At 28.3% G+C, this 22816-nt stretch overlaps 1 protein-coding gene across 1 annotated transcript; it reads right to left on the bottom strand.

The window, feature by feature from the left end:
- Nucleotides 1–6468: 6468 nt before the first annotated feature.
- Sit (stuck in traffic) lies at nucleotides 6469–19231 on the bottom strand. The gene is made up of 6 exons (XM_074255505.1): nucleotides 18864–19231; nucleotides 13890–13997; nucleotides 13547–13818; nucleotides 13302–13485; nucleotides 13112–13227; nucleotides 6469–8910 (listed from the first exon to the last, which is right to left on the bottom strand). Exons 2-6 carry the CDS (start codon nucleotides 13984–13986, stop codon nucleotides 8626–8628), a joined length of 954 nt encoding a protein of 317 aa, XP_074111606.1. The 5' UTR covers nucleotides 13987–13997; nucleotides 18864–19231; the 3' UTR covers nucleotides 6469–8625.
- Nucleotides 19232–22816: the final 3585 nt, after the last annotated feature.

The following is a 22816-nucleotide window of genomic DNA, read 5'->3' as shown; positions in this document are numbered from 1 at the left end:
GTATCGTTCTTAGATAGCGGAGCCGTGGGGTCCACTCCGCTGTCCGAATAACGGTCGTTTGATAACGACGAGTTCAGGCCCGTTTGCACGCCTTCCCTCGTTGGTACTGGGGTATCCATCCCCTGTACTGTAAACGATGTTTGAAATTGTTGTGACATTTCCATATCGTCTTTTGCTAGGTTTTAGTCCACCCCGAGTATTTCATTTCCTCGATACCTGACGTATCTGGTATAATATTGTAACAGTTTTAGCTGCTCAGGTTGGTCCCTAATCAATTGATAAATAAACTAACAGATTTTACAAACAACAATAATTATTAGGGCGCCACCAGGATTTTTAATAACGGTTCCTGGAACCGGTCCAGAGCTGAGAGTTCTTTATCTTAGGGTAGAGAGAGTGGAGAAAGGAGCTGTTGAAGAATAAATAATTAATTAACAATATATCGATATCTATTAACAACCAAAAATAACAAATTTAACAATTTAAACGCTTATAAAAAATTAACTAAATTCACTCACACACTCGCTCTATAATTATTTAAAACTTATTATCTATAGCCTAACTAACGGCTAACCACGACCACTTATTAACTATAGCCTAACTAACGGCTAACCAGAACCATTTAATTACTCTGCACAGAGGCTGCAGTGTGACAGAGATCGTCTAGCCTAACTAACGGCTAACCAGGATCAACTTAACACTATTAACACTCTCTATCACACATTACCCATACAAATCTTCACACACATAACCCGAACTTTGCTTTATTGATTATTAATTTTATTTTAAGAAAATTTGCGATAGTTAAAATTAATTTAGAATTACTTCAACTAATCATTCAATCATTAGATTTAATTAACAGCAATTTTCAATTAACACTCAAATTTCAATTAACTTTGAACTAATATTTTTCAACTTCCAAATTCCGATTGCTAATTTTATTTTTGAATTAAAATATTAAATAGATTAAAATTATTAGATTAGATTTAAATTCCTGACTACTTTAATACCGTGGTCTTAATGTTACAACCATAACTGTTAAAACAAAAGGTCTTAATGTCTCAATTTAACAAACCGAGAATTATTTGATAATTATTTTAATCTAAACAATTTTAATAATCAAGTTCAAAATTATTAATATAAAATTAACGATGAGAATTAATTTCTTATAACCAAATTTTTCTGTAATAATTTTCAACATAAAATAACTCAATTCCTGGACTTAATGTCCACGCCGTTAATTATTAATTTTCGGTAATTTTAATTTATCTAACTCACGGACTTAATCCCAAACTAATTAACTAACATGTGATAAAAATATTTCATAATATAAAATAATTTCAATAAGTATTTCTTAATAAAATTTTCGATAATTTTCTAAATCGTAAAAATCGACAATAGTCGAAACATTCATTTTCTTTAGCTAGAGTATTCGCTAGTTTGGTTGTCATTGACCTTGGGTGTTTGGAATTTACTGCGACGCAATATATATCGACGCTCGATCAAAAATTCCACGAGTAAAAATGCTTGTCGATTATTTTCAAACACAAAATTAATCACTTTTTCTTGAGTTAATTGTTACAAAAGTTATAACAATTTATTAAACGAATTTTCTAGATGTTAATTAATTTAATTAATTAATGTTAGTTTCTTAAAAATTCTCCCGAGGAATTTAGAAAGAATTTATCCCGCAAGGTTGATTGAGTGACTCTCGGGTATAAGCCCCCAGGAAAATCACTCAATTCAAACTAGCGACAATCAAAATTCTGATCAATTAAATAATCGTCGATTAAACGATCCAATTAATAATTAAGTAGGGGAAGTAACCGAGTATCAGATAAACCGCGGTCCACTTCTTTCCCACAGAGTAATAATTGATACCTTGACGAATAAAACGATGATCTAACTCTCTAATTGAGGATGAAGTCCTAGTTGTAGTTGGCTTCCATCGTCTCGTCACTACTCCAGGGATCGGTTCTTCTTGATTTCCGTGGCACTCTGTCTGGCGGTCACACTACTTCTGCCTTTTTCACTGCACAGCTCACCTATAATAACCCAAAACTACCCCCTCTTATTCTCCCTTTAGGCCCGAAGATCGAGACGCGCCAGTACTATGTCGAATAGTTATCGATACCCGGTGACTTATCGATTTAGGGTAATTTTACCCTGTTACAATATATAATTATAATAATAAAAATTTGTGGGTTTCTAAAAATTATGTTGTTTGAAATGAATTCTTTATTTTATAAAATAAGAATTATCATATCTTCAGAGTAAATTTTTGGTAGATTTCACGGAAATTTAACAATTGTATATGTTCTCATCACACAACTTTCGAAAAATTTTGCTATTCTTGACTCAGTTCGTCAAACTGGATCAAAAGTTTGTAAGTACATGATAGTAGGGAAGTATATAACGGGTAGAGAAAAGGGATTTTCACGCTAATTTAGTTTAGCCGTATGTTTAGTTAAGAACTACGAATGAACATTTTTTATTATAACTCGTTACCAATACGGTTTTGTTTCTTCGTCATAGTTCAATGCAATTCCATCCATACTTGAAAACTAGTAAGCTAAAAAATATTTATTTGATGTCTGATCGATTCAATAATTACAATACCGTATTTAGAGTCCCTCGCAACCTTACAGCCATTCTGGAAACACTCTGGAAACAGAGTGAAAATGGCTTCATTCCGTTTCCAGAGTGTTTTGTTACATTTGTCCATCGTGTTTCCAGACTGAAACCAGAGTGGGCTCAGTCGGTAACCAAAATGGATATGTAGTAAAACCATAATGAATACATTTTGAAAACAGAGTGTTTCCAGAGTAAATACATAATGATAATAGAGTGTTTTCAGAGTGAATACGTATTGTAACCAATATGTTACCATAACGTGCCCAGAGTGGATACATTTTGTCATCTTAAAGTTTCCACAATGGTTACATACAAAACCCATTACGTAACTAGAGTAGATACATGTTGTCATCAAAATGTTCCCACAATAAGTACAGATAAGAACCATAATGTACCCAGAGTCAATATATATAGTGATGTCTCAATCAATGTAAAGAGTGGAAGTACTTATGTTAGGTATTTAATTTAGATACTGAAAACAGGTTATACGCCCGATAAATATTATAACCCCATGATTAATCAGAAGTAATTACATATCGATTCCGTTACCCGGGTAAAAAAAATTATATGTAATTCTATAGAACCATTTATAATCTATATATGACTTCATATAATTTATATATAACTATATGTCATTACATACAATCGTGGTCATTAATTTAAGTATGTTTTTAAGTTTACTGGAAAATAGCCATTTTTAAACTCGAACGTTTATAAACTATAAATTTGAAAATTAGTTGATAATGTCATTTATAAAATTAGTCGCAAATAAAAAATGATATTAATGAAATTAGCGAAATGGAAATTTCACCAAATCAAAATTCAGTCATTCATAAAATAGCGAAAAACAAAAATCTTTGGCTACGTGAATTTAGCAAATCCTTACTGCAGAAACTTATAAAATTAGCCGATTGTAAACTTTACGAATTGTAAAATTAGCCGTTTTTAAACTTCTTATAAGTTTTGAATGAGTCTGTCAGTCGAATCTGCTCTAATTTTCAGAGAAACTAAATTTATGAAAGTCCTTTCAGATGTCTCTAAGCGTTTTTTGATCCGTCGATCCATTAAAGAATTACGAGAGATTTAGAAACGGCTAATTTTACATTTCACAAAGTTTATAATCGGCTAATTTTACAAGTTTCTGCAGTAAGAATTGGCTAAATTCACGTACCTACAGATTTTTGTTTTTTGCTATTTTTTAAATGACTAAATTTATCATTAGTGAAATTTAAATTTCGCTAATTTCGTTAATAACATTTTTTATTTGCGATAAATTTTACAAATGACATTATCAACTGATTTACAAATTTAGAGTTAATAAACATTCTATTTTACAAACGGCTATTTTCCAGTAATATTAAGAACATACTTAAATGAATGAATACGATTGTATGTTCGTTTTTAAGGTTATATATAATTATATAAGACTATCTATATATAATTACATATAATTTATATATAACTATATGTCTTTACATATGTTTGTTTTTAAGGTTATATATAATTGCATATAATTTTTATATAACTATACGTCATTACATACGTTCGTTTTTAAGATTATATATAACTATATACAATTACTTATAATTCATATATAACTATATGTCATTACATGTGTTCGTTTTTAATATTTGCTCGAGCATAAATATTCAAGTTCTCATCAAGAAAACCTTCGGTTATAATCAAAAAGCGATCATTTTCGTGAGCTTTATAATTAATTGGATTTCCCAACCACAAATAAATTTCTAACTCTCGAGCTTGTTCATTTTCATTAGTTTCTCCTATTTTACATTTAAGCATTGGTACACCTTGAATAATTTTTAAGTTATTAACTTCAAGACTTTCATGTATATTAATTTAGAGGATTTATTAAAATTTGACCAATTAAATAATTGTCTTCGATTAAATTAATTTATTAATAGTCAATGAATCTTTCTATCAGTATATACTGATAATTAATAATTTAAAAACAAAATAAAAATTTTGTTTATTACGCATCGATCATGCACATGATTTGCATTTTTTGTAGTTGTTAAAAACTCTGTTATCTAATTAAGTCTCATAGGTAAACGGGTAAAGTCATAGTCTCTCAAACGTCAGGTTTCAGGTTCGATTCCCGCGCGTGACGGTTTTTTTTTCTATGGAAATAATTCTATATAGTTATATATAATTATATAGGGTCATTTTTCATATATAGTTATATATGGTATTATATATAATTATGTCTAATTATATATAACTTTTTTTACCCGGGTATGGAATTATTTTGAGAATGAAATGTTTACACTCAGAATACATTATGGAATTTGTAAGAATTTATTCTGAAAATAGTATGTATCCACTCTGGTTACATTCTGGTTTTAATATGTATTCTTTCTGATTCCAATATGTATTCGATCAAGTTACATTCTGAATTCAAAATGGATTCATTATGGTTTCGATATGTATTCACTATGGTTTTACTCTGGAAACATAATGGACAAATGTAACAAACACACTCTGGAAACATGCTGGAATCAGTCTGATTACAGAATATTTTCAAAGCGATTCCATAGTGTTTCCAGAATGAATCAAAGGTTGCGAGGGCGTATTTTTATACAATAATACTAAATGACAAATATAGTTGTTTAGAAAGTTTACGAAAACTTTAGAACAGAGCTGTGTGTACTATTTTTAATCTTAATAAATGAATTCATCTCATAACTAGATGCTAAGGGTTGGCTATCTTTATGATATTTATTTTTTTTTTTTAACCTGAGTAAAAATGAAATTATTATTTTTTACGAAAAAATTAAAAATTTCGTTCGACCGCCGCACCACCGCGGCACTACCGCCGTTTGGTGGACTATTATTTACTCTCCCGAGCATCGCCGCACCACCGCTGCACTCAAATGCCTAATATTCAAATAAAAAAAAATTTTTTTAATCAGCTCGAAGTATCGCAAAATTATTGATTTTTTTTTTTTTAGTCGTATTGTTGATGTAGATTTTTAATTTCGTCTTGGGGTGGAACAGAACCGGCACGCCTATCAAAATACCCTGAAAGAATTTTTTAAATCACATCGCGACGGGATTCGAACCTGGGTCGTCTGGATGAAAGTCTCGAACATTACCAACTGCGTTGCATGCCGCAAGTAGAATATGTAAATTTAGTTTAGCTATGTGAATGATCAACAAATATTTTATTTCAATGTATACCACCAAATAACGGCGGTAGTATAGAGGTGGCATGGCGGTTGATCGAAATTTATTATTTTTTCGTAAAAAATAATAATTTTATTTTTACTCGGGAAGTTGATGATTTGTAATTCGTCACAGCTGTGGTGCGGCGATGGTGCGGCGAATAAAAATATCTTTACTTGTCACGGCGGTGGTGCGGCAGTAGTGCAGTGAATAGATAAATTCTTTACTTATCACGGCAATGGTACAGCGGTGATGCGGCACTTATAAAATAATCAAAATTGTCACGGCTGTAGTGCAGCGGTGGTGCGGAGCTTAAAAAGCCGTGAAGCGGTGTTACGGCGGTGGTACGGCAGAATTCTATTTTCATTAGGGAAAGTAGTAAATACTTGTCTATTTATACATAAAGTAGTCAATAAAGTATTTTGAAAAAATTTGACTATTGAATTCGCATTAAACAATGTACAATATGTAACAAGGTTTGCATCATCTCTCAAAGTAGTAAAAATAAGAACACTAACTGAGGAAAAATCTTTTCATTACACAAGCTCGAACTGGTACAAGAAGCCTTCACATGAAATAAAAAATGAGAATCGATTGCATATTTTCAAAATTAATATCAAAAAATGTAAAGCATAGAGTATAACCTTTTGATAGGTTGAATTATATTTAAATATATTATTATATTTATACGTAAATCATTAACAATAACAATAACTTAATATCTAAACAAAATTGAACTAAGTTTTTTACTGCTAAGCTTTTAAGTTTATTTTCTATCATTTTTTACACGTTTCTTTATTAGCTTCACCTGTACTTATGTATGTTTGTAATCCACTCCTTTGGGCGTGAATTTGATTCACTTTAAACGGTCAGATTTCCTTCAAATTGTGTGGGTTTATCGATGACCGATGAGAATACACTAATTTGATAATATTACTCCATCATTTAATTTGCAAAATTAGATTTTTATTAATTTACATGAATTAAATGAATTTTATCCATAGTCGATATAGCAAGAATTGATATTAATTTTAATTTCCAATCAATATCATTAACCGCTTTATCTAATATTAACAAATTTTCGAATACCAAAAAGAATTTTAATTCAGCAAAACAAATAATAGTTTTAAAAAACTTAAAAACTTGCTTTTTATGAAAAAACCAAACTAAATAATAGAAAATAATTTTACTGAATTTGAATTAACAATAGAGTAAAAAATTTTAATACATATAAAGTAACAATATTGAAAACAAGAAAAAAAATGATTTATTGTCAAAAAAGCGTGGGTTGCATGGTGTCAATAGTTATAAATATTTCATCGACAGATGTAAGGAGAAGGATTATCATTTTGATTATATCTTAAAAAGCACCCTGAGCTTTTATTAAAATAAAACATTTTTTTCTTATTTACTCTATCATTAATTCATGTTTATTAAAATTTTTTGTTCTATTCTTAATTCAAATGTATTAAAATGCATTTTCTATTTTTTAGTTTAGTTTTCCATGAAAAGCGTGTTTTTTAGTTATTTTAACTATTATTTATTCTTTGTTTTTAAATCAATACTTAAAACAATTTGAGCTCTCCATTTTGTACATTGAAAGAGAACTCAATAAATTCAAGAAAAATAATCCTTAGTATAAAAAACAACGATTTTTCTTTCTAGTCAGGTATCATACATACGGAAAATACTACAGCAACAAACAGTATAAATTACTGGGCTTGAATTTTTTTTTTTTACTATTGGAGGTAAAGAAAATTATAACTTTTACAATTCGATTTACTAATTTTAGTAATTTTTTACTAAATTTAATGCTAACAATTAAGAATCAAAGAATAAAATTTTCAGCTGTAATATTCACTAGCTCTTGTATTCAACTCGACTATTATTAGTCCTTGTTTTATTTATATGAGTATATTTTTAAAGTAAGTGTTATTATACAAAGCAATATGAATTATCACTAAGAATTGTAATTCTTACAGTTTCTATGAATATAAGTTAATAATTCTTGAATAATTAAAAAAGTAATTAAATTCGTTTTACTTAATGTACACTTTTAAATTGTAAAATTTACGGTTTTGGATTTTAGTGCGTGATCTTATTTAAATTTACAAATTTTTAATCATAAATATAGAATGCTTACAAATTTTTAACCATAACTATTTTATTATTACAAATAGCTTTAAAATTTTCTAAGAAATTGAATTTATTCCTCACTATTTTTGAGAACGTATAAAAAGTTAAATTACTTGTAGCTTATAACTATTTGAATTTACTTCTATACAAGACTGTACTTTTTCGTTTTTCTAATGATATCATGAAAAATATTCAACACTAAAAAAATTAACAAATTATTTATATCCATAAATATTTTAGCGATTTCGTAGAAGACATACTTTGAATACAATAAAGATTACGTTTAACGATAATGTATAAGTTAAAGAAAATTCAATAAAATGTTGATAATAAAAAACATTTTATGCCGCAAAGTTTGAAATATGATAAAAAATTAAAAATGATTAAATCTACACATTTGCTTAGAGCTCACTGAAAAAATGTTAACAATATTATATCTATGTAAATATACTTCTCAAAGATCTTTGAAGTACTTAACAACATAAAATATCGATTTTATTCAATACATCCTAATATAAATTGGAGTGTATATTTTTGTTCAATTCACCACGCACTTTATGGTTTTTTCGCTACTTAGTGTCCTATGTGCCAGAAAATAGAAAAAACTGAAACTAATGCAAATATGATTTCTCACTACACTTTCAGTTCCAAATCTAATTAAATTTAATATTATCACCCTTGTTTAAGTTTTCCATTTGATGCATTGCCATCAGCTACTTTTCGAGTATTATCTTTACCATTTTCTTTATTATTTTTCCACGATTTGTCGTCATCCTTGACGTTCAGATCATCATCTTTTTTCTTATCTTGTGGTACATAAGCTTTTTTGTAAAAATCGAAGAAGAGAAGGTAGAAGAATGTAACATTAGGCAAGATAAGAATAAGAGACCATCTTGGATATTCACAGTCATAGATGAGTAATTGTAAGCTGTGCACAAAGGCGAGACAGAATTGACCCTGAAAATCACACAAACTTTAATTATACAAAGTATATTGACTATTGACTTTTTTTTGTTCATTATGTCCTCTACAAAAAGTATCAATTTATTATTTTTCCAATTTAGTGAAATTTACATTTACTAATTGGACAATGCTTCTGATAGAATGATATAGTTTCTTCAGAGAACTGTTTAGAAACTTGACTTCTTTTGTTAATAACTTCTCCAGAATTAGACTAAATCTGAAAAAATCTATTACTATTATTTTTTTACAGAATTTTAGTATCGGAAAAAAAAATTCTCAAGTATATTTTACTTTCTGATTTTGAATTTATATTTATATCACATTTCTTTAAACTGAATTAAAACTTTGATTTTTCTGAGAAATTTTAATTTCCATTTTCTACTTAGGGTAAATGCACCAGTTGTTGACTGGTCACTAATTAGCTGACCGATGTACTTAAAAGTTAATTAATTATTATTTCTCAACGATTTTTTTTTCTAAGTGTATTAAAAAAACAAAATATGGCATTTAATCATCATAATAAAAAATTGCGGAATCTATTGCGTAGTAATTACAGCTTTAAAAAAATATTTCTTTTCCTCTCCGGGCGTAAAGTGTCAACTTTAGCCCCGCTGCGCTAAACGAAGTTTCCGCTTTACGTCTTCGTCGGGGAATACAATAGTATACACTCCTCGGAAATTAAATAAGAAAGCCTCAGATCACATATTTGTTGACCTTGGCTTCGCCTCGGTTAACAATTGCATGTGCTCTGAGACATTTCTTACTTTACTTCCCTAGGGGTGTAATATACTATTATATTTGTTTACAACGCGACCAGCCATAAATCAGTCAAAAATCACTAGAGTACAATTGGAGGGTGAGTGCTTTTCATCATTAATTTAGTGATATTAATTGACATAGTATAAAATATTTTAGTTTCATTATGTTAATTAAAGATCAGATTTCAACTTTCATGAAAAAATATAGTAAATTAATTAGTTAATTAGCCTCTAGATCCGTCAGAGGCTAATTACCGAGTAAGAAATTCATTCGGTCATCTACTGGACCCGCTGATTTTATCACGATCCAATTAATGACCGTACATTTATAATACAAGCTTCTTAACCTCAAAATTAAATCTGTCAAGTGTTTAGAGTATTTAAGTCATTCAATGTTTTGTTAAATTTTTTTTAAATACAAACATAATTGTAAAATGTATATTTATAATAAAAAAAAATAATACTTAAATCTTTTGTGGTTAGTAAATTTTGTTTTGTTGTAATTTTTCCAGTGAGCGGTTATTAAACATCAAATGTTTTTTCTATAGCTTAATACAAAAAAAAAAAAAAAACCTTAATCGGTCAATAATTGGTGCATTTACCCTAGTAAACAATTTTAAAATCTGATGTGATATATAATTTGTACGTCTTTTTTATGTTTGATAAAAATTTTTAATCATTTTATAAATATTTATCACAAAAACTAAAGGAGCGAAGTAAACATTTTTCAAATTTAAGCAAGAAATAGCGTTATTAAAATCATTAAAAAGAACTTTAAAGAACCAAAATTCTCGTTTTCAGATTGTTCAATTAAAAATTTCTAGGAGTTATGGTTCTTACGCAATTTTAAGACGAAGCTCGAAAAAAAATTTTTTACATTTCATTTTTGAATCTACAAGCTGAACAAATTTTACTATTTTTAGAAAAAACAATTCAAGCGAAAAAAATTAGGAAAACGGTTGACCCTAAAGGTCATCTCTGTAACTTCCCGCTAATTCCGTTAATACATGGCTGTTCTTTTTGAGCTCTTCGAGCTCAAAAATGCAATCCGTATGTTATTTTGAGCTTTTTGAGCTCAAAAAGATACCTTTTCTGTGCTTTTGCACTCTTTGAGCTAAAAAATCTGATAGAAGTTTCATAGAACACTATTTTTTGAATTTTTAAACCGCAATAACTTTTAAGTGAATGAACCAATTTTTACGCGGTTGGCGGCATTCTACAGAGTTTTTTAAGCCTCATGAAGAATTTCTAAGTTTTAATTGGTCAAACTAGAAATTTCGGAGTAACTCCGAAAAAACACTTTTTTCGGTTTTCTTTCGTTCACGATGTCTCTCGAAAGAATCAACCGCTTTTGACCGGATCGGCGGCGATCGACGTGGTTTTTCAAGGTTGAGAGCTGAATAGTTTTTAAAATCGATCGGTTGAGCCGTTTAAAAGTTATTCCAAAAAAACCACTTCTGAAAAAATTTTTTTTCCTATTTTTTTTTAGATTTCTCCAAATTTCTCAAAATCTATCGGTCCGAATTGGTTTAAATTTTCGGTAAATCTAAGTTTGGTAAAGCCCTTTCGAATGGCACCAACCGCGATGAAATCGGTTCAACCGTTCAAAAGTTATAAGAGGTTTACACACACACACACACACACACACACACACACACACACACACACACACACACACACACACACACACACACACACACACAGTGACACCCTCGCGGGAATAGTCAGGGAAGCTTTCTAAGACCTCAAAACGTCGAGATCTGATGAAAACTCGATTTTCGAAAAACGGGGTAAAACCAGTAACTTCCCGATTTATGAAAATTTTCAATGTTCTTAGCGGGAAGTTAAAAAAATTTTTCAATAAAAATTTGTAAAAAAAAGTTTCTGTAGAAATATTTTACTTTTCATCAATGTATGAAAGAAAAAACAAATTTTTCCAGTATTGAACCCATTTTTTAATTTTTTCAATCAATCGGTATGAAAAAATCGTTCAACAGGCCGAACTAAAAGTTCATGAGGCTACTTCGAGTTTATTAAGCACTGAAAAATTTTCATATTATATTTTTGTTATGTCGGACTCAACGTCCGACATTTTTATTTTATAACAAATAGAATTTAATTATTCATAAATAATTTTATGTTCTTACAACTAATTACATACATTTATTTTATTTTTAAAATTTTGTTATCTTCAAATTTATCAATAGCATTTTCAAAAGAAACTTATTTGAAAAATTTAGTTTTAGTTGGGCCTGACCATACTAAGGGATTTGAGCCTGAACAAATACCCTAATAGAATTTTAAACTTTGTCGAGATCCGAAATAGAAGTTTTCGATAACAAAATAAATGTATATATAAACAATAGTTTAAATAAAATAAAAGTAAATAATGATAAAAGAAAAAAATAAAAAGGAATGTTATGATAATTCTAGTATCAACAGAAGAAAAAAAAATATATATATGTTGATAATTTAAGGAACAAAATTTAATAACTATAATTTAAGTTTAAACAAAAAAAAATAATAAATAAATGTTTTCTTTTATTTTCGAATAAAATAACGACTTAAATAAAAGGAAAAATTTAGATCTAAAAAACTAATGACAATTTGTAATCTATGCACAAATTAATTTTTATCTAACTAATTTAATATAAAAATTTGGTCACAGTAAATAATTTAATGTAAAATAGTACACATGTATGTCTTTGTCTATGCATAAATGCGCTTACGTATACACAAACACATAGATGTATAATAGAGCATAAGAGTAAAGGAGAAGCGATATTGTACTCTGACCCAAGTAGAGGGGACTCATGCAACATTATAGAAAAATCTAAGAGAGAGGGCAAGGGCTCAAGGAAATAGAAAAATAATTGGACATTATTTCTCCCATCTAGTAAAAATAAGTAACGCCCTAAAATTCGACACCTTTACGATTTTTCAACAAAAATATCTCTCGTTGTCCTGACGTCCTAGTGTTAACATCGAAAAAGTTTTTATAAGTTTTAATGAAACCACGCGTCAGATTCAAAAAAACAATTGTTAGTAAAGTAAATTTCAATTATGTAAAGAAACGGTAACAATGACATTTAAGTAAGTTCTTAATTGAGATTTTTATGTTTGTTTTAATAATTCAAATCTTTGTATGATAATTTTATAATATATTTATTAAATTGAATTCATTTTCTTATATTATAACTTCAACCCCTTCCCATAAAGCTTCAGATCCTTATCTATTAGCCTAACGGCTAGGGTAAAAATAATTAAATTTTAGTTGCGTTTTCGACGTAACATTTTTCTCCATTAATTTTTGTGAATAGTTTAAATCAGTGCCATCATCTACTTAATCACTCCTTTTTGAAAATGTCAATAATTGATACTCAAAATGATAGTTAATTTTTTTAATTTCAAAGAAAACGGAATAAGTATACTATTACCATTTGCAATGTTGTGATATATTTTTTCCACCATAAATATTGTTGATATTGCGGCAACAGAGCAGCCAATAAATAATATGTGTACATTATGATATGAACGAAACTATTGATAACACCTAAAAAAGAAGAAAAATATTACGATATTGTTAATTGGTTACGATAATTATATTTAAATTTAGTTTATGCACACCAATGAACGTTCCGTGTCCACCAGGGTAATATTTAGTTGCTCCCCATGATATTAATGGCATCACAGTGTGATGATACATATGTAAAAACGTAACTTGACGTTCTTTTTTTCTTAAAACGAAAAAAACTGTGTCAAGAAGTTCTGATATTTTAGCTAGAAAATACATATAAACTCCTCTGGCAACCTATGAATAATTACTCATGATTACCAAAAAATTACATTCAAAAAAATTAAATTTATTTTACCCTCAATGCTTCAGGAGTATTAGAGTAATCAACAGGTTCACATTTCCAACTGTATTTTTTCAACCAAGCGGCATCAAGACCTTCCCAAAAGAGCCAAATACTGAGAACAACTTGAAAAAAATTGTAGATAACGAGTGTGTTTTTAAGCTTGTAAGGTTTTCGATGCTCCATATGACGAGGACCCCATGAAAGAACAAAATAAAGATAGCCAAACATAATACTAGCACCAGGAACTGGAGAAGACATTAAAAACCAGTCTCTTGTTCTAGGATCTGAAAATAATATTTTCGGTAGGTGTTGATATGGTAAAATAATGTTAACATTTGAAATTTAAACGATTTACCTGCCACACCATGAAATATATGCTGCCAGAAATGAACTACAGAATTGTTGTAAATGTTCGACATTTCGCTGGCTAATGGACTTCCACTGATGTTCATTTCAAAGTGATCTGATATCAAAAAGAAACGATTATAATATCAAAGTTATTGATTATTCTAAGATTTATCAAATAAATAATAACTCCATCATACGAAGGAATTTTTTTGTTATAATTTTTCAAAAAATGCATATGTTTCGATGATTCAGAGTAAAATTTTTTGCTTTTATGGCATAATAACTTCATTATATTTACGTATAGTTATTAGGGTGCCTTTTTTTTCAGTCTCATCGTGAAATTTTGTTGCTAGTACCCAAAAAAAAAAAAATTCCCTGAAAGTTTGGGCCCTTAATATTAATAGTAAGTCCTCGACCAAGGCGTGTAAAGATTTCCCATTAAAAAATCACAGCAACTCTGATCTTTTTATCTTTAAATTTCTATATCTCAGTGGCATTTCATAGCATATCGTTTTGACCATGGAGGGATTTTTTTTTTAATTGAATGCTCTACAAAAGTGTCTATTTTAAAAATCGAAGTGATATCAACAACTTCTTAATTTCTGAAAATTATATTGTTTTTTTTTTTTTTTTTTTTTTCCCACAGCATAAATTCAATATAGAAAATTCATACACAGAAAAAAAAAAAAGGTTTACTTGAGTCAACAAAATATTTTTCTCCTCGATGGAAGCGGAAAGCGGCATTTTCGTTTGGCGCAGCGGGAGGAAAATTGACGCTTTCCCCCCAGAGGTGAGAAAAAGAATTTTTTTTTTTTGACACGAGAAATTTCACTTATTCCAAAATTAATTCTATCGCTTTAAGAAATACGTATCTTAATCCAAGAAAATTTATTTAAGTCAAGAAAATCTTTTTATTTCAAGAAAATTTAGCCTCTTGCTCCAAAAAATAAAATATCTCGATAGTAAATTTTCATTAATATTTTTATTGAGTAACATGTCAAATTGAAAGATCAGATAATATTGAATCATTTTTTTTCATTCAATATGTAAAATCGCACGCTAAAATAGTATATAATGGGTATCAAATATTCAAGAGAAAAATTTTCTCAAGGTGAGAAAATTTTTTTCTTAGCTGAAGTAAGTGGCGCTAGTTCCTTAAAGTATCTAAAAATTTTTTTCAAATATAAAAATTTATCGTATCAAGTATTTACGATTATTGGAATTAAGAAAAAATTACTTCCACTAAGAATATAATTTCAAGAAAAATTTTTACTTCGACCAATGTAACTTCGGTCTTCCTTCAGGCCCCCGAAAATTTTCTTGAGCCAAGAATTTTGCTCTCCAGTACTTTAGTCTCACATGAATCCCAAGTAGAAAAAAGTGTAAAAATATACTATTATTTTCACGTTGAGTATTCTCATTTAAATCCCATATGAATCCCAACTAGAAAAATTGATAATAGTTTTTTTTTGTTTTTAATTGGGATTTCCCAACTGGGTTTTTCATTGGGCCCTCATTAGGATTTCCCTATGGGGCATGCCCCGTTGGGTTCCAATGGGGCTCCAACTATACCTTGGGTATTCCCAATATAATTTCTAGTCGGAAGTCAAAAAATTTTTCTTTCTATGTATTTATTTGCATACCACTATTCTAACTTATAGAAAGTGAGAACTATTTTCGTCTTATTTGATTGGTTCTATACTAAAGACCCTATAAATTTTAATTCTGAGAATTATCGACCCTCCAGATCAGAATTACTAGAAGTGTATGACATACACTGTATGTGTCTGCACACAAAAAAAAATGATGTAATTTTAATACTTATTATATTACATCCTGTGTCCCGACTATATTATTGCATAATACTTTCTACGTCCCGTAGCCTAATATAGCATTACTTGATACAGAATTAATACCACTTTTTTCCGTGTATATAATAAAAGTTATGATTATGGATCGTATAAGTGCAAGGCAAAGGAAAATGTAAAAAGCGATAATTTAAAAAATTCTTAATTAATAGTAGCAATTATTGCGCTAAATCTTACAGAGATTAGATAATCTTTCAAAATAAAAGTAAACTTTGACATCAGTCATTTTATCGATAGAATTGTTTGAATTCCGTGAGTTTTTTAATTTTTAGAAATATTTATAGTATACGGTTATCGGGTATAAACGATTTTTTGATGTTATTACTTTCGATTACGTTAAAAGTAGCCAATAAATCTCATGATTTTTTATTAAACAAACACAATATGCTCAAAATAAATGTTATAGTAACTAATGACATATGATATGATGCGAGAAAAAAAAATAAGTAATGGAGACAGTTTTGATCACGAAACCTACGAGTCTTTTGCCAGTTAGCTAAAGTTGGTCATGCCAGGCTGATATCATAGCGTTATTGACTTCCCGCTACGCTTTCTTCCTAGCATTTCTCTGACAACTCCCTTCCAACAACGCAATGGAGCGCGTGAGTGCGATAAATGATTTATCTACAAATTTGTATTTTAATCCTTTAATGTTTGTTGCTGTTACGACTTTTGTCGATATTAACCTTGTAAGCTTAACATCTCTTATAATTATTAATGAGTGATAATTGATAATGGGTGTAAAAAAAAAGTTTACGGTCAAAAGCGGTGAGAATATAATAAATAATTAAAAAATTCCACATCGGTGAGAAGGTTTCTTTCCTTCTTCAACATTATCAAAATTACGGAAATTATGAATGAGAAAGTATTTCATTGAAAAAAATAATGCGTTTATCAGCATATATGTAGTTAGCAATGTTTTAAATACGAATACTATGATTTATTACTTATATTTTTACTTACACAACTGGTAAGAAATAGAAAAAGTTAGCAAATAAATAAAGTTTAGCTACACATTTTATCGAAAAAAAAAAAAAAAAAAAAAAAAAACAATTTATGCCTTTTATTCTCACATTCTATTTGGAAATGTCTCTTAAGTTATTACATGAATCTTACAAAAAAAAAAAGAGTGAAGTGAAATAACCAACATCAACATGATTACTTCCTCATATGTTTATAGAAGAGTCTGGATTACGTGAGCACAGGTTAATATAAGCTAACATGTAGTGTAAAACCGACAAAGAATCAGCCTTCCATTTGGGTACGTAATACATAGAAGATATTATTCCCGATACCTTTAAACAGGTTTTGAAGAAAAAAAAATAGTATATTTTAAACCCATTTGTCTTAAACATGATTTCTAAGTTTACTGTGATGTAATCATAATATCCCTGGTAAAATAAGATTCGGGTAGCAATCAATTTCTTACATCACTAGATCTTTAATAAATGTTGAATACAAGTAAAATAATATATACAAAATTTTAATAATATTTTTACGGTTGTCACAAACAGACTTTATCGAACATGATAAAAAATTTACTTTTACCGTAACAATTACAATTCATTGTAATATTAAAATGTCATTTAACATCTTCAGAGTAATTGTTAAATCGTAAAAATTATTATCTTTTATTTGAAATTTCTCTTCAAAAAGTGTATTAAATAAATATAATTCATAAGATTAACAATAAATGATGTTGAACAAACATAATTTTAACGATAAAATACTACAATAATTACGAATTAATTCAATTTTGCATTCGAATATACTAGCTCATGAGTAATTTGAAAAAATGTAGTTTTTTTTTTCTTTATTATTAATCATGATTAATTTATGAATTGACCATTTAAATATTTAGATGCAAAGTAAGATTTAATATGACAGTTAAATTATTTCACGAAAAAAAAAAAGTTTTTTTTCTTGTTTTTGATGTTTGAAAATAGCAATCATATTAAAAGTTAATTTTATTTACCAATGTTGTTAGTAAAAATTACAACTGTACAAAAAACGAATCGATTTAATCACCAAAAGCGATGCTCGATGATCGATAAAAAAAAACTACTAAGTGCTACTAAAAAAATGTTCAGGTAACGTTATCGTACACATAAGATGCACGTGCCATTGTAATGAATAGATAGTTCTAGTAGCTTCGTATGACTTGTTAGTATAGAGTCCACTCGAAGAAGATGGTTAATTTAAGTTGAATTTTCATCTATTCTTTGTACAACATGGTTGCGACATGGCAATCAAATGTTACGTGTAAAACTAAATTTTACACTTATGATAATGATGCAAGTGACATCAGATAGTCTTCTTACTTTCACTGACATTTCAAGATGTATTTAAACTCATAGACTTAAGATTGCCGTTCTCGTCAGAATAAAGTGAAACAGAAAGAAATTAAATTATTCAAGAGAAACTGCGATACTGTTATTGCGGGGAAAGTTTATCTACAAACCCTAAAGTGGGATGTATTCTGGATTAAATTGCAGAATATAATTAATTATAAATTTACGAATATCATGTGCGTATCAACGTATATTTGAATAAACGTTACAATAACGTTTGTCTAAATTTGTCATTTCCGTTTAAATGAAAATGATACAACAATATCAATTACCATTTATTCAATAATTTTTATTTTTCAATTATATATTTATAAAATTTCTTGAGTGCCGTTTATTATTCATCAATTATCACAGATAACGGGCATGATGATATATGAATATTCATAACGAATTAAAGGCCCTGAAGCAGTCATACCGTTAATGTAAGAGGCAACACTCAAAACAAAACTTGGTTTTCGGCTGCTAAATAACCATTTTTATAATTATATTTTAATTTGCTTCCACCTGTTAGTCCGATTAAATGTTTTGATAACTTTGTATAGAAATTGTATTAGATTGAAGTTAAAAGAAAAATATGAGTTACTAGTATACTTCTCATTGCGTGATTGGCCATGCATGCAACTGTCCGTTACACAGCTATGTCTATCATTCAATTCTATGTTTAAATATAATCTATTTTTTTATTTAGAATATAAAGTTCGTATTTTTTGTTTTTTAATTAAAATTATAAATTCTTATAAATAAATAATAACATTCACTTACAGAAAAAAAAGTTGCCAGCACTCGTTTCAATAATAAAACTTTATATGATCATTTCTACAAACACCTTTGTCACGACATTCGTCAATATTCAGATCTAATTTAAAAGATAGAATTGCAATAAAAAACTATTTCATTAACTTATTTCTTTTTTTTTTTAATTATGAATTTCGAAGAGTAAAATTGAAACAAATTTTCTGTCATAAGTAAATATAATAATAAACAAAATAATACATTTAGAGAAATTTTGTGTATTATAAATTTGTTGGTTTAAGAGCAAGACCAAGAATTATTCAGTACTAAAAATTAATGAAAAATAGAATTTTGTATCCACCGGTCTCACATATTCCGGTGTCTGTTACAAACTGAAAATGCTATACTTCATGAGTAGATTTCATACAACATTTGCAAAAAGTGGGGCTTTGCAATCTGATACCTCGTAGGGGGCTGCCAAGTAGAGTGGGAAAGTTTTTGCTGATTCTCGGTCAGTATACAAGTTAAGCCCCACTGCAGCCACCTATAACCCACCTAGTAGGTCCAACTATCATTTCTTGAGTGATCACGAGCTTACGTCAGACTCAAGAAAGTTGTATAATAATTACTTATTTCTCGATCTCTTCAAATCGTTAACAGATTGAACCAATTATTATACTTCCAATATCTCTATTATATCCTACAGGAACTTATTCATTTGTTTTTTTTACATCTTCAATCTATTTTAATAATAATAATAATAATAATAATAATAATAATAATAATAATATTTATTTAGCCCTTGGCTATCTTACAACATTTACAATATTTACATTCAATTCTGTTTACAATTCTTAGTTATAATTTTATAAGTCAATTTCATCCTTTACATATTCTTTTAATGCTATTCTAAAATATTTGATCCTATTTTCGTTTCTAATAAAATCTGGCAAGTTATTGTACCAGTTATAATCAATATAAGTAATACATTTCTCAGCAGTGTAAGTCTTGGTTTTTTTTATATTTATTTTTGAGCTAGATCTAGTGTAGTAATTGTGAGTATTTTCCATTTTTGTAATTTTTTCGGCTATTATTTTCGATTTCTCATTTAAAACCAATTTATGTATAAAAATACAGGTATTAAATAGCAACCTTTGCCTTATACTCATCCAACCTAATGTTTCTAACATGTCGCTTATTCTAGTGTATTTACTAACTCCTAAAACTAGTCTCATAGCTCTATTTTGAGTTTTTTGGAGCTTGTCCAGATCTCCCGCCGAGTAATTTATAATAATAGTACTACAATAATCAACATAAGGAGCAATTAATGTTTTATATATTAAATTTTTCGAATAACTACTAACAGAATTACCAAGACGATACATAATATTTATTTTTTTTTGCCATTTTATTTATCACTTCTGTTGCATTATCCTTAAAGGTTAAATTGTCATCAATAATAATACCTAAGTACTTCGTTTTTTTAACTTCCGTGATTATATGATCTTTTAATTTAATATTACAGCTACCTCTAACATAGTTTTTCTTATTATCATGTATTAACATATATACAGTTTTTTTAACATTAATTTTCATTTTGTTTTTTAATAACGAATCATATAATACAGATAAACTTAAATTTAGTTTGGTTTCAATTTCCTCCAAATTTTTAGCTTTGGCTTGTACACTGGGATGAGAAACAAAAAAGAAAGTTTCTTCTGACTTCATACGTCTTTTTTTTTTTTTTTTTGACACTTATGTAGTCTCAATTAAAATTTAACACACTTTTGTTATATTTAGTAAATAATTTATTACTGGTAACTAACAAAATTAGCTATCCATTAATTTAGCTATTAATTAAAATTTCTTAATGATCTTAGAAAAAATAATTTTATTTTTATTAGTTGTGAGTTATTATAAAATTTCAAGAAAGGTCTTTTTATCAACTCACACTTCCTTTGAATCATTATTATCACCTAAAAAATTACTTAATGCGTAATGATCTTCTAGCAACCTTCAGTCATCATGTGACTCCCGATAAAACCCGCTTCTCAGAACCAACAAACTATTCCAACGTAACATAACTTAACATTAATTATCCTCACTGCGACATATGATATAATATTTTTTCCTACTTAACATAAGTTGTATAGCCACTCTTATTAGTAAAGTGTTCTAATTCAATTCGGGAAATCCCTGATAAATGCGAAAAAACAATGAATAAAAAATTAGGAAAACGCTTGACCCTGAAGGCCATCCCTGCAACTTCCCGCCAATTCTATACCTACGCGGCCAAAAAAAACATAGGGATTTTTCCAATGTTGACATAGGAATTTTTCCAATGTTAACATAGGAATTTTTCCAATGGTATCGTGGGAATTTTTTCTTTATTAACATGATAGAAGTATCCATGTAACATAGGAAAAATTCATTTATCACTAAAATTTATGTAACTTAATTTAATAATTACAAATTTACATAACAATTTTCTTATTTAAGCAATGTCAGATAATTTAAAAGTAAAACAGTGATATTCAGTCAGTTTGTGATGAGAAAATTCGAGAAAATTTTTTTCAAATTTTGCATTACATTTTAAAAAGCTAATAATCCAGCAGATTATAGACGATGTGGCTTAATGTATATGGGGCATTCCACGCTAAGTCGATCACTTTTGACCCTGACTCCTTTACTTAACCAAAAAAAAGTTATGAATTTTTTAACAAAACCGATTTTTTATTTTTAAATTGCCATAACTTTTTCAAAAATTGACTTATCGAGACGTTTTTTGTTTTCAAAATTTTTTTTATCAAATGTTCATTTTGGGAGAAAATGAAAAACAATTATTTAAACCTATCTTCATCGTTATTTTTTAGATTTTCCGAAAAAACTCTGAATTTCTCGTTTTTTCAGAACACTTTTTCCATTCCCCTTACAAAATTTTTATGTAAATTTGTAATTATTAAATTAAGTTACATAAATTTTAGTGATAAATGAATTTTTCCAATGTCACATGGATATTTCTATCATTTCAATAAAGAAAAAATTCCCATGTTACCATTAGAAAAATTCCTATGTTAACATTGGAAAAATTCCTATCTTTTTTTCGCCGTGTTACCATCACTTCCGAAACTCCTCGTGCATCAATAGAGGTATCTTTTAAAAATAATTTAATGATGTTTTTTCCTATTATCTCTCTAGAATAATCAATGAGCTATATTCAACTGATCAATTAGTGATTGCTAAGTGACGATCTTTAAGCGATCTCTTATTAATCAATAGTTGATTCATGAACGATCAATAATTAACCGTCCAGCAATCAATTATCTATCGCACTACGATCAATGATTGATCAATTTACTTTTGAATGAGATGATAAAGATGTACTCGTTATAAAATTTTCCTTACTCTCTTAATTATATAATTATACGATGTGACATGCGTAAATAGCTATTCTTTTTAATTTCAGTTACTAATCTACTATTAAACAGCGTATGTCACAATTTCGCTTTGTGGCTAATTATAGAGAAAATGGGGAGCTATTAAGCTTAGCTACTAAAAAAATTAAATATATACGCTTTTTTATTTGGTTCTATTTCTCTACATATTTAGAAATAAATCAAAATTTATACAGCCAAATAAATCGAATATAAAGATTATTTTGCGTTTATGACCTTGATTTCTATTCTGTGATATAGTGTATGTTTTGTAGTCTTTAATTTTTTGTCTTTTTTTTTTTAGAGCAATTAGATACACCTATTAACTTTTTTTTTTATTGTTAATAAAAAAAAATGAAGTAATTCATCATTTAGAGATGTAGAATAATTTGTTGGATTTCTAAAGAAGATAAAACTGTGATAATGAATAACTGACAACGGATTTGAATAGAAGATTAATTGTATCAACTTTTAAGAAGTAAACAAACATGGTGGGACTTTTTAACAATCAATTTTTCATTTAATTAAATATGCTTCAGAAAACGAATT

This window comes from Cotesia typhae, unplaced genomic scaffold, assembly GCF_013202065.1.
Source record: "Cotesia typhae breed Kobodo isofemale line unplaced genomic scaffold, CoteBio_Ctyphae scaffold_13, whole genome shotgun sequence".
NCBI classification, from domain to species: domain Eukaryota; kingdom Metazoa; phylum Arthropoda; class Insecta; order Hymenoptera; family Braconidae; genus Cotesia; species Cotesia typhae.
Note: the sequence above shows the minus strand (reverse complement) of the source record. Positions and strands in the feature narration are given on the sequence as shown.